A 12,351-nucleotide genomic window follows, 5' to 3' on the forward strand; every position below is an offset into this window, starting at 1 on the left:
GGATTGTTGCTAATTTGTAGGATACCAGGAGTGATTAATCAAATTATTGCAAAAACACCATATATGCAGATATAGTATTGAAAAAAGTAATATTTTTTAAAAAAAGAAAATATTGACAATTTAGTATGTTTTCCAGGATAAGAAATTATCTTTATTTGGTTTAAAAAACCAGAAACTTCCTTTTTTTGGCAGTCTGGTGAATGGATTTATGTTAAGGACCCTGGGACTAACACGGTAAGGAACACCCTCCAGACAGGAAAGCGCTGTGACAGCTGAGGGCTTCTAGAGCTGGTGATTCAAGGTTCTCTGTTAATTGTATTATAGTCTCTGGTGTCTTTTATTGTGTTAAAATATTAATTTAATGAATTATTGGGATTTTATGTCCTGTATTCCTGAATCTGCCTTTGATGCTGAAGGGAGGAAGATGCACTGAAGTGGAATTTTCAAACCCCCTTGCTAACTGAAGAGCAAATGACCTTCAAAAAGGCAATGGGACTTCTGTTGCATAAACACTCTCCTTAGAATTGCACCACAAGAATATATTAACCAATAAATTTAGATTGTAAGCTAATGGCAGCTCTTATGCATTTTAGTTTGGGTAGAAAATATGCGTGTATTTACCTGAGTGCGCATGTACACATTCAAAAAGCACAGCAAAAGTAAAAAACAGTATCATAAAATACAAGTGGGTAGAGGCTATTTCTCATTAAGATAATGGTAAAAACCTGACAGTATCTAGTTGTTATACATTGGAAAAAAAGAAAAAATAGCTGCTACCTTGCAGAAGACTATTACTTTATCCTGTGTACTCCTTTCCTTGTTTTTTCCCCAGAGATGCACTTCTCTGTTTCCTCATATGAGTGTAATAATTGACCTCAGGTGAAGCTGACAGCAAATCATAGGGCTTTCTCTTCAGATTCGGAAGGAGGCAAAATGGGATGCTACATGCACAGACACCCCCACTTCTGTAGGTCATTAGCTGGAGACTTACTGATGCTGCCCTTTCTGTCTTTTGGCACCTGGGCATTAGGCTGGACGCTTCTGCAGAAGGTCAGCATGACACACAACCTTAATGGAGGTGTAAGCAGTAATATTTAGCTGTCCCATTCACACGCTGTAAGCCTGACACGCAACACAATTGAACACACTTCTGACCTAGAGTGGAGGTAGGAACTCCAGGGATGATGGTCAGACTGTGTTCGCAACAGACCCACGCCACAACGGATCTTAATAACCAGCGGTTGCTGTTGTGTGCCAGCACCTCCTGCTTTCATTGCAAGAAACCCTAATTGTCACCAGGGTCACCACGTTTATCCTGAACGTCGTCAAATGAAATAACTTTCTTTGGTTCTAGGTTATTCCTCAAACATCACTTTCTAATACTTTTGATTGCTAAAGAAAGACTGGAAATATCATAGGCAGCAATACAACTATTGGTAGGAGCTTTTCTTCACAAACTTGTTTCTGTGGGAATGTTAATCAGGAAAAAAAAATTGTGCATGAAATCCTGCTACTGCCTTACCTTTGAGACTTGCATTTTCAAAAAGTTGATGGCAGGGGACTGCACATTTTCTTTTGCTGCTACTCCAGCCTGGTCCCTCTGCAGTAGTGACCTCTACACTTATTTTGCTTTTCAATGTCTTAAAATTTAGTTTTCTGTGCAGTCATTCACATTGAACCCTGAAAAGAAGATACATAAATATTTATAACAATAAAAGAGAAAGAATTTCTTGACTTTTATGGGCTTCTGATATTTTATTAGCCAGTCTACCTTCACCCTCACCCTTACTGGTCTCCCTGTGGTAGCTCTAGCTTTGCTGATCTTGTAGACAAATGATGGAAGCATCTGACTTAGAGCCTTTTAGAATCAAAGAAGATTGAGAGGGAAAAGACCTGCTAGGTCATTTTGTCCATCCCCTGCCAATACAGGATCATGACCTACTGTACAATAACTTCACTAATGTTTTGCCAAGTTTCAATTTAAACAAATCAAGTGGCGGGGATTATATCACTTTTTTTTGGGGGGGGGAACAATATATCCCCATTTTTTTCATATTTTCTATGAAGAATTGTTGTGATATTCTACTTAATACTCTTTATATCACCATAATTACAAGGATAACTTATTTTCTTCTTGTCATAGTTGTTTCTCTCTTGACATGCATGTTTTTAATATATATTTTGTCAGAAGCACTGTATTTATCATGTAATTCTTTCCAGCTTTCTTCATAGCTCAGATCCTAAATCCCTTATTAATGTTTACTGTTTACTTTCATTTAATTTCCTTCCACTTTATTAATCTGTCTGGTATAGGCTGCTCAAAAAGATATGTATTGCTCATTATATTATCCTAGGTATGATTCTCAGGTGTTAGTGTTCTACAGCAGGGCTTTTGTCTGAGTCATAATGTGATGCATCTGGATGCTAATTTCCAAATCTCCTTAGTGTCCCCCTTTATACTTTAATGCAGCTGTCTGACCAGTTCTCATTCCTGTCTTTTATTGCACCAATTTATCTTTTCCACACTGCTGAAATTCTATTTTAGTGAATTATCTTTTCAGTTCTCAAGTAAGCCAATTTGTTTATTATCTTCATCTTCATTAATATTTGAACTCATCCTACTTATGCCTATGCACTTTTGTAGAGTGTAAAATTTTTCTTTTTCAGAATTTCCGTATCTTATATTTAATTCAAACTGGAAATTAAAAAAGAAAAAAGCAGCCAGAATTTGCATTACATAAAGTGTGTTTATCTTTTAAACATCAATTTTATTTTTACTGGAGTGGCAAGGACTAAACTGCTACCAACAGAAATATACGTTTATTGCTTGCCATTGCTACAGATCAGAGTTAACAGATTATATTTGAATATTTTCAAACCAGTATATATTTACCTTTCACTTGAAACTAACCTTCATGCAAAATTCTTATGATATTTTTTACTTTGAAATAACATATGCATTGTTTTAACAGAACTTTCAATTTTTTTTGTTTCCATTGGCATTCTTTGACTTGATGGTATGACAAGAAAATTTTGAAAGCCCAAAAATTATAAAGAATAAAAGAAAAAGATACTTCATGATTTTTAAAGAATTTGCTGATACTACTTGAACGCTTCTGAAGAAAGTAAATTGTATTTCAAATTACTGTAGAAATTAATAGGATTTACTTTGGCTATTTGTAAGATATTGTGCAAACCATGTAAGTTAAGTTGGATTTCAGTTTCAGAACATGGATTTAACTTACTTTTTATTTTTTAATTGCAAAATTGCTCAGATAAATGAATGTTTTATAAATGGAAGTATGTTTGAAGTTTCTATACGTCTTTTATACTTAACATTTATGTATGTAACTGTCCTCCTTTTCCCCTAATAATATAACTAAAAGATCATAAGTATGTATTCCTTAATAAACACATATTCCTCCACTGTCAAAAGCAGCTCCAGGCAAAATGTTGTCAAGTAAAGAGTTAACAAAAAGGTCAATGAAATGTGAAGACATTTGGTCCTCAATGTGTACAAAAATAATATTTGTGGTTTTTAGATTTCTTTTATGTTTCTATCGTGCAAAAATAGATTTTTTTTGATTGAACATTTTCAGCCTTCCATTGACTGAAAAAGATGACTGCCTTAGGGCATTTTTGAAAGGGAAAACTAAAAGGAAAATGACTAAATTCTTTTGTTCAGAACTGCTGCTCTGCATATCCAGAAAATTTTTTAATACAAAGACATATCAGTCAATGGGGAGTTTAGTTTGCAAAAGGACTGCAGGATTAGGTTTTTAGTATGCAAGTGTGACAACCAAACAGGCATGATAAGACTGCGGTGACCAGGAAGGGGCAGGTACAGCCACCTTCTCATTTTTCGTATTTCAGGACTTTACAGGTTTTCACATCGAAGTAGTCTGTCCTAATGAATGAGGGCCAGGGAGGTAAAGAAGAGAAACCATTCACACTGCAGTACAGCTGGGAAGCAACACCAGCTAGTCCCATGGTTAAGGCAGCCTGATGCTCAGGCACAAGAGCAAGGTGACCTTCTGGGCACATGGGAAGATTTCAGTTTTTGCTGAGCTTTAGTCTGGTGCTGACTGCGCACATTTACCTGTAGAGCAGGTAAATAGCGCAGGCACAATGGATCAAAGCCTGTGTACGAAAGAACTCTCTGTGGCTAAGGAACAACATCAGCAGTAAGGAGATACAGCACTTTATTTCATTTTATTTTTGAATCAGCACAGGTGTGTTAGCTAGACTGTTCCTCAGCTTTCCCTCTTACTTGTATCTATTAGAAGAGGCTGCTGTGAGAAGCAGTGCTGTAGTTTTTGTAATGTATGTAACATCAGAGCCTTAACTGAAGGTGCTCTGAAAGAAAAAAACCGGATCCTTGTCCTGACATTTATTCTAGGCTCTCAAGCAGTGCTCTATGGGGTCAAATTTCAGGGGTCAAAATTACTGGAATAAGCTTCAGAGCTGATGTTTATTTTGTGAACAAAAAGAAGATGGAACGTTAGAGTGTTAAAACTTGCATTTTTATGCTATTACAGTTATCCCCTCTTTAGCTCATATTATCTGTTAAGAAATACATTGACCAAACCTTGGTCAAAAGGAAAAATATCGCAAGACTTTCTTCTTTTTCTTCATTGCTGTTGCTGGCACAACTAATAATGTTTTAAATTTTTTTTATTTTCTTGGACATCTTAATGCATGACAGTTTTTTAATGGTTGTTGTAGTTTAACAGGGCCATAAAATTTTTGAAAAGACCCTAAGCAGGCATTTGCATAACTGGGGAAAGAATTCTATGCATCAGAAACATAATGCGCATTTTAAAAGGTCCTGTTGATATACACCGAAACATTGGCTATATTAATAAAGTCTATTTGAATAGAAAAGAATAGTTCAGTTGGAAGGGATCTACAATGATCATCTAGTCCAACTGCAGGGCCACTTCAGGCCTGAAGGCAGTGGGCATTTTTATTTTTGTCATTGACTCTGGAGAAGGTCATGAATTGTTTCTACAGATAGATCAACAGCGAAATGAAGACTAAAGAAATAGAAAAATCATGCACAATCAAGCTGATATGTTTCTATAGTGAGATGATGAGCTGGTACCTTGACTTTCATAAAGCTTTCGAAGCTGTCTCCTACAGCATCATAGACAAACTGACAAATTTTTAACTAGACAGTAAATGGTGAAGTAAATTGAAAACTGGCTGAACTGCTGAGCTTAAAGTGCTGTGATCAGCATTGCAAAGGCTGCCTGGAGACCAGTAACTAGTGGTGCTCCTCAGGGCTCAGTACTGAGTCCAATATTACTTAAAATCTACATTCATAAGCTAGATGGTCTGACAGAGTTCAATTTTGCAGACAACAGAGAATCAGGAGGACTGGTTGCTATAACAGATGACTGTGCTGCTCTTCAGAGAGACCATCCAGAGAAATGGGGTGACAGAAATCTCAAGAAATTCAATAAAATTAAATGTCAAATTGTGCTGCTGGGGAGGAATAACTGCATGAACTAGTGCAGGCTGGGCTGGCTATCTGGGAAGCAGCTATGCAGGGAAGGCCCTGGAGACTCTGGTGGACTATGAGCCCACAGCACACCCTTTCAACAAGAAAGTGCAACAGCCTCTCCTTGGGTACATGCGAAACCACACCACATAACTGCATTGAGGGTGATCCTTTTCCTCTCCTCAGCACTGGAGAGGCTGCAGCTGGAGTGCTGGGTCTGGTTCTGAACTGCCTAACATGAAAGGGACCTGGATATACTGGAGTCAGTCCAGCAAGGGGCCACAAAGACGCTGAAGGGCTGGGAATTTGTGAGTTATGAGAGGGTGAGAGAGCTACCACTGTTCAGGATGGAGAACAGAAGGCTCAAGATGACCTTCATGTGTAGAAACACCTACTGGATTGGGAGGAAAAAAGGTGAAGCTGGCGTCTGAGTGGTGCCTAAAGGTAGCCCAAGAGGCAATAGGCACAAACTGAAATGGGAGAAATTTTAATTCCTCATAAGAAAATTATTTTTTTAGTGTATGCATGATCAAACACTGGAATAGTTTGCTTGGGGAGGTTGTGTAATCTCTGTCCTCGATGATATTTAAAAATCAACATGGCCCTGAGCAACATAGCTGATCCTGCTTTGAGCTGGGCAGTTGGACTAGATGATCCCCAGAGGTCTTTCCAAACTCACCCATGAAGGAGTTCTGTGGTTCATCATAATAAACTCTGCTGCAGTCATTAGAGATTTTAGAATACTTCTTTACTTCTTTTTTTTCTTTTTCTTTTCAACTCCAGGGTAAATCATGTCATCAATAAACAAAAGGCTGCTCACACTGTGGTGTACCACTTCCCTCATTTTGCTTTCTGTTTATCTAATAGTGCTTTCTGTCAGGGCTTGGGCCAAGGAACAGGAGATCTAATATCTCGTGCTGTTCATATTACATAAAATGTTCACACTGCAGGGAATTAGTGATTGTGTTCAGGACTCATTGTGTTTCCTGGGGGCAAAGGCAATATACATGACTATAAATGTGCTTTTATTTTAAAGGGTTGGAGGTTGATACTACAAACACTTTCTAGTGTGAGCAATTCTGATATAAGGTTTTCTTCTCCAGAGCTACTCACTTTTGAAAGGGTGACTCTTTGCAGGAACCAGCCCTTGTGTTGTATGTGGCAGTTCAGAAACTGGACTGTGAAAATATTTCTTCTTCTAAACATACAACAATAATGTGGATGGTTGTTAGCAACACAATTCCTCCAGCAAATGGGAATGGTTACTGCATACAAAATCAGTTTTGCTTTCATTACTTTTCAAGCAATTACTTATATATATATAGATATAGTATCTGCTATAGAGCAAGTAGGAAACAGAATGGAGAAAAATGAAGGCTTCTCATTTCAATTGTGGTCCTTTTTTTAACTGGCAGTTGTTCCTGTTTTCAAGTGTTTGTTTCTACTTTAATGAGGATACCAACTTTCATCCAGTGAGATGTGTGGGTCACTTTGTTAGCGCACTTGCACACACCAAGGCAACACACCAGCTGGAAATTTTGACTTTTAGCTGAATTATTTTTCCCCAGCAAATGGCTTTCCTTTTGACATATTTTAATGTACTTGCACACTGAGAGGAAGAGTGGGTGAACAGAAAACAGACTGTTTTATTAACCCAGCAGTCACCTTTGAGATTCATACGTGTCCACTTTTTTCTTGCCTTTGTACCTAATCCCAAGAGCCTGGTACCTGGCTTCCCTTGGAATAACAAAGTCAGTCACAAACCTCCAAACATGATTGTTAACTGAATGCCAACTGTTTCTTCTCATCTTTTTTTTTTTTTTTTCTTGCTACTATGTTAGGGATTGTGTCCTTATGGGTGCCCTATAACCATAATATTAATTTGGGTTTATACTGAAGTTTTGTTTTGTTTTCTTTAATGGTAGAGGTACATTGTTCAAGAAATTAAATTGCTGCTTCTATTTTGTGTGTGTGTTTTATAGTGATTCTTTCAGCTCTGCGCATAGTGGGAAGGGAAGAAATAAAGCAATGCTGCAGGCACTTACTGGACTACAGTTTCAGCTCAGAGGAAAGCTACAGGATCAAAAGTGGCCAGACAAGCACCCTCGAGAAGAAGCCCATGCACATTATGCGCAGTGTCATATGCCAGTTTCACAGTATCCTGCGTTCAATGGATTTTTTCCAATGGGAACACAGTTTTCATCAGACAAAGCTCCAGCAATCTCAGAGGTATGAATATTACCAACAGATATTTACAAAGCAGATTTCAGAATGCTGTGTTTTCTGCTGAAAAATACTCTTAATTGTAACACAGCTCATTTGGGAGTGCAGCTAAATGAAATCAGGAGAGAGGTGAGGATGAAGCTGCTGGAACTAACATGTTCTAAAAAATAAATAGGGCTCAAGCAAGCAAATACCAAGGTATTAAACTAACTAGGTCTAGTCCCTGTGCTGCCTCAAAACATGTTCTTTGAATCATTAATCTTTGGATCAACTCTCTAGTGGTCCAGGGCTGACAATTCACACTCTATCTTCCTTTTGGATAGAGGAATATCTCTGGAGTTTTCTTTCCACAACACAATGTATTTCCAGGCAGCAGCCGGGCTAAGGTCCAGCCAGAGGGCAGTGAGAACAGGGCTCAGCAGCTCTGTGTTTGCTTTCTTGCCCTGTGTCAGAGCAGGCAGCCTCTTATGACAGGGGGAGAGAGGATGCTGCAACCTGGTAAATCTGTGCCTGGCAGAAAAGGTTTTGGCACCAGCTATTTGGGAATACACTTTTTTATGCACTGTTTTTGACAGCCTGGGGCAGTTCTGGACTGTGGTCTGGTCCCCCATCTCCAAGGATGAATGATGGGCAAGTGGTTTGGCAGGTGGCTATGGTGTCCAGGACAGTTTTGCAGAGGCTATCTACTCGTTGGCCTTAGCAGAGTGTATGCAGGGGTGCAGAGCTGCCCCTCAACCACATCACCTCTTATGAGCTGTGAGTTACCAAGTGATGCTTAAAACTCGTCACTGAACATGTGAGATGATGCCACCATATTTCTTTCTATTTGGAAGTAACTGTGGTATTTCAAATACCACATGGTGGCAGCTGTTGATAAAGGCTGGTACTAGTTTGTTTTTCATTTTTAAAACTGAGGGATGATAAATTTCAATAAGTGGAGCAGCCAGATTTCAGACATTTCAAACATGTTACATCAGGAATGTTCTGATAACTTGGTATCTGATGCACTGAACCTTTCTTTCCTATTTAACAGTGGGACCAAAAAAAATTATAAATAGAGATTCAGCTACTATCCAAACTCTGAATCCAACAATGAATATTTTAAACCTTTCTTTGACTGCTAATAAACTTTCCCTCCAGTTCTCACCACTCCCTTTCTCTTCTGGGCTCTCTCCACTCTCCTGTTCCTCCAGTATTCCTCACTGTAGCCTGGGGAAAAGAAGTTTTAGAAAAATAATAAAGTTTTTATTTATTCCTTACAGATTTTCTGCCCCTGTGGGCATTTGCCTGCCTGTCTGGCTAATGTGCTGTAATGAATCTGCTCTCTGCCATACACACACGTATCATCCTATCAATCAGGGAGAGGAAATGCTGAGTATGGTGAGCACTAACAAGCACTCGGAGGGGTCAGTACACCAGTGCACTACAGTGGCATGCTACTTACCCTACAGGCTGCTTTAATTGGGGGAACATGAATGAGGCATCATGTGCCTGGCACCATGTCTTCTTGCCAATCTCTCTGCTTTGGCAAACTGACCCTCTCTGTTTCCCCTTTCAGGGCAGTGCTAACCCTCTAGCTCCTGCTGCAAGGCAAGTCCCTCTCAACCTCTTTGGAGTCTCTGGGTCAACTGTAGCAGGTGGAACTTCTGGAGGAGCTTGCTTGCAGAGGCTAGAGGGTGATCAAAGGGTGATGAAGAGCCTGTGGGGATAGCACTTCTTTGCAGGTTGGAAATCACAATGCAAACAGAAGTGGGAAAAGGTGGAGAAAAGGGGGCTGAAGAAAGTTAAAGCAAGGGGGAATAGAAGAGAGAAATGGTGAAAGAAATAGGAGGTAGAAACTGGAAGGGCTGAGAAAAAGTGGTGAGAAAGCAAATAAGATGAGAGAAAGAGATAAGGAAATAAAAGTAAAGAAGATCTGGAAAGTCATATATTACTGAAGAGAAAGACTAGAAGAAAAAAAAAAAGAGAAATCCAAAAATATTCCTGTGCCTAAATTGCAGGCGAAAAGGAAGCAATATCTCCAGAAGATCTCAAAGATCAGGAGGCTGGTGGAATTTTTTATGGCAGGTTTAAGGATTTAGACAAGAAATTGTGCTCAATCCATAATTAAGTAGAAGTGTTTCAAGTTATATACCTATAGATAGGTTGACTTCTAGACATGATTCCTTTTCACCTTTGTGGGGTGCCAGTATGCCGTTAAGGATGCAGCGTCATTGCCCTATAGCAAGATTTACTATTCTGTAAATTTTCTGCTGGAGGTTTCTCAGAAAAGCCTTTGCTGGCTGTCTGGAATGAGAAGAAAGATTTGTTGAGAAGAATGGAGGAATTATAAATCTCTGAGGGGCAAAAACATGTAAAGTGACATGTTGGGGTTAACAGCAGGTAAGGATGGAGTTTTATATCTTTCAGCAAGTCTCAAATTTTCTTGGCACAGAAGTTCTGGTGTTCCCAGATGTAGCATGTTTGCATGGCAGTCAAGTGATAAAAACATCTTAAAGTTGTTTTTCATTTCCCAGAGTGAGTACTAACGGGGAATCCATCTTGAGTGAATGGTGTTACCACAGAATGCCATTGAGAACACTGAGATCAAGGATTTGGGAAGTAGCAAGAAAGGTTAGTTTGGTACTTTAGAAAAAAAAAAAAAACAGAACAAAACTACAGCAAAGGCCCAACAAAGAGTTTGAAGTCTGAGACCTCTTTTTGAGACACAAAATCTTAATTCAGATTAATTTCTGTGCTGATCAACGGAAGTTACCTATGCTCTCCAGGAAGGCAGGTTAGCCTATGGAAATATCCAAGGCAGTAAAAGAGCTACCAGATTTTCCCCTGCAGTATTTGTAAGCTCTATAAAGTAAGAAGCTTGGGCTTTAGCAAACATCCCGATTGAAGATTTTGAAAGAAAACCCAGATGAAAGTAGGATTCCATTTGTAACTCAAAAAGTGTGACTTTAGCTCTTGAACAAATGACTGATAAGGTGAAGGGCAACATGTTATGAGGAATGCCATCCATCAGTCACTGGGCAAAGGCCAGGTTCCTCTTCGTCTGTTTACACCCTGCTGCCCTTTTCTCAGGAGTGTTCCAGTATATTAGTAAAAGTTCAGCTTAAATACTGACTAGAAACACTCTTTGAAGGAAAATTTATTTTCTCTAGGGGTGGTTTTTGTCAAATATTAATTTTGGTGGAAATTTTAGTATCTTTTATTCTTGAAGCAATCAGTTAAAACAAACAAACAAGATAGAATAAAATGGAACATAATAGAACAGTTTAGGTTGGAAAAGACCTTAAAGAACATCAACTGCACAGGTAACCTAACACTGCCAAGTCCACCACTAAACCCTGCACCTAAGTGCCACACCTCCATCCTTTTTAGACACCTCCAGGAATGGTGACTGCCACTTCCCTGGGCAGTCTGTTGCAGTGCTTGAGAACACTTTCTGCAAAGAAATTTGTCCTGATACCCAATCTAAATCTCCCCTGGAGCAACTTGAGGACATTTCCTCTTTTCTTCTTGTGACTCTTTATGATGGAAACCTGTAAGTTTGTCAAAGACATGAGTCAGAGACCTTGATCAATTGAAAGTGAGAAAAATCGCAGCAAAATAATAAATCAAATTTCTATATCGAAAATGCATATAAATAAATAAATAATCATCGAGTAGGACTAGGGATACTGATTTAGCTGTGTATTTGGGGCTGGTCTGACCATTGCGTCCTTTCATACCACCACAGATCCAGTAGGAAACTGGTGGGAAGGTGAGGACTAACCACAGAGCAGTAAATCATTAAAATATAAAAAAGATCTAAATTACCATGAAAGATTTGGGGAGCATTATCTGTTTAACTAGTGCAAAATGAAATTTAAAGGCAACCTGCAGAAAAATTCCTCAACAGCTAAGAGATACCAAAACACTGAGAACATGTTCTCCAACAAACACAGCGAAGGATTGCTGTGGGCAGTTATTGGAAGCTGATTTCAGGCACCTGAGTAACGAGTAATTACATAAGAGTAATGCTTGACTCCATATCCTGGGAAATGCTCTGCTTAAGAGCTGCCTGTTAACCACTTTAAAATCCCCACTCTACTATGATTTTCTGTATGAGTGGCTAGGAAGAATAATATTGTTGCAGCAACCTGGGACACTAAGGAAGCTTGAAGATAAGCTTCTCACAAACATGTCTGTCTATTAATGGCTATATTTCTTTTGGAAATAATTTGTTTTATGCTGCTGGGACTTAATTTTAATACTTTCTCTTTTGAAACCTTTCTGTGGGCAAATTTTTATTTAAAGACAGAGCAGGTTCTGTACAGACATTGCTAGGAGGGAAGTCATGGCTTTTTAAAATCATTCTGAAAATTACAAATACCTTTAATATCCTGGGCTGCCTGCCTTATATCTCCCAAAAAGGGAGTCTCATTTACGCAGTGTCTGCTACACTGGCATCTTTCCAGTTTCTTTTTTAGATGTCCTTTGTTGATTGCAGCAACTCCCAATCTTCCTACAACAATGCAAACACTTTCTTAAGCTGATATGTTTTTTGGTGGATTGGCAAATAATTTGATGGATTTTTGACAGATTAGGAGACAGTGTGAAAGGGCAAACATAATGGCAGTGTCTTAGTGCTC

The 12,351-nt window shown here is 38.8% G+C and overlaps 1 protein-coding gene across 2 annotated transcripts in view; it reads left to right on the forward strand.

Annotated features, from left to right (window-relative positions):
* The first annotated feature begins 7,496 nt into the window (after positions 1-7,496).
* Positions 7,497-12,351, forward strand: part of TFEC (transcription factor EC) — a 91,518-nt gene continuing 86,663 nt past the window's right edge. For both annotated transcript variants that reach the window (XM_010413823.4, XM_019279767.3), the window contains exon 1: positions 7,497-7,732. In XM_010413823.4, coding sequence (XP_010412125.2) covers positions 7,532-7,732 — 201 coding nt within the window. In that variant the 5' untranslated portion in view covers positions 7,497-7,531. The remainder of the gene's footprint in view (positions 7,733-12,351) is intronic.

The sequence above is a fragment of the Corvus cornix genome, chromosome 1A (genome assembly GCF_000738735.6).
Source record: "Corvus cornix cornix isolate S_Up_H32 chromosome 1A, ASM73873v5, whole genome shotgun sequence".
Lineage (NCBI taxonomy): Eukaryota > Metazoa > Chordata > Aves > Passeriformes > Corvidae > Corvus > Corvus cornix.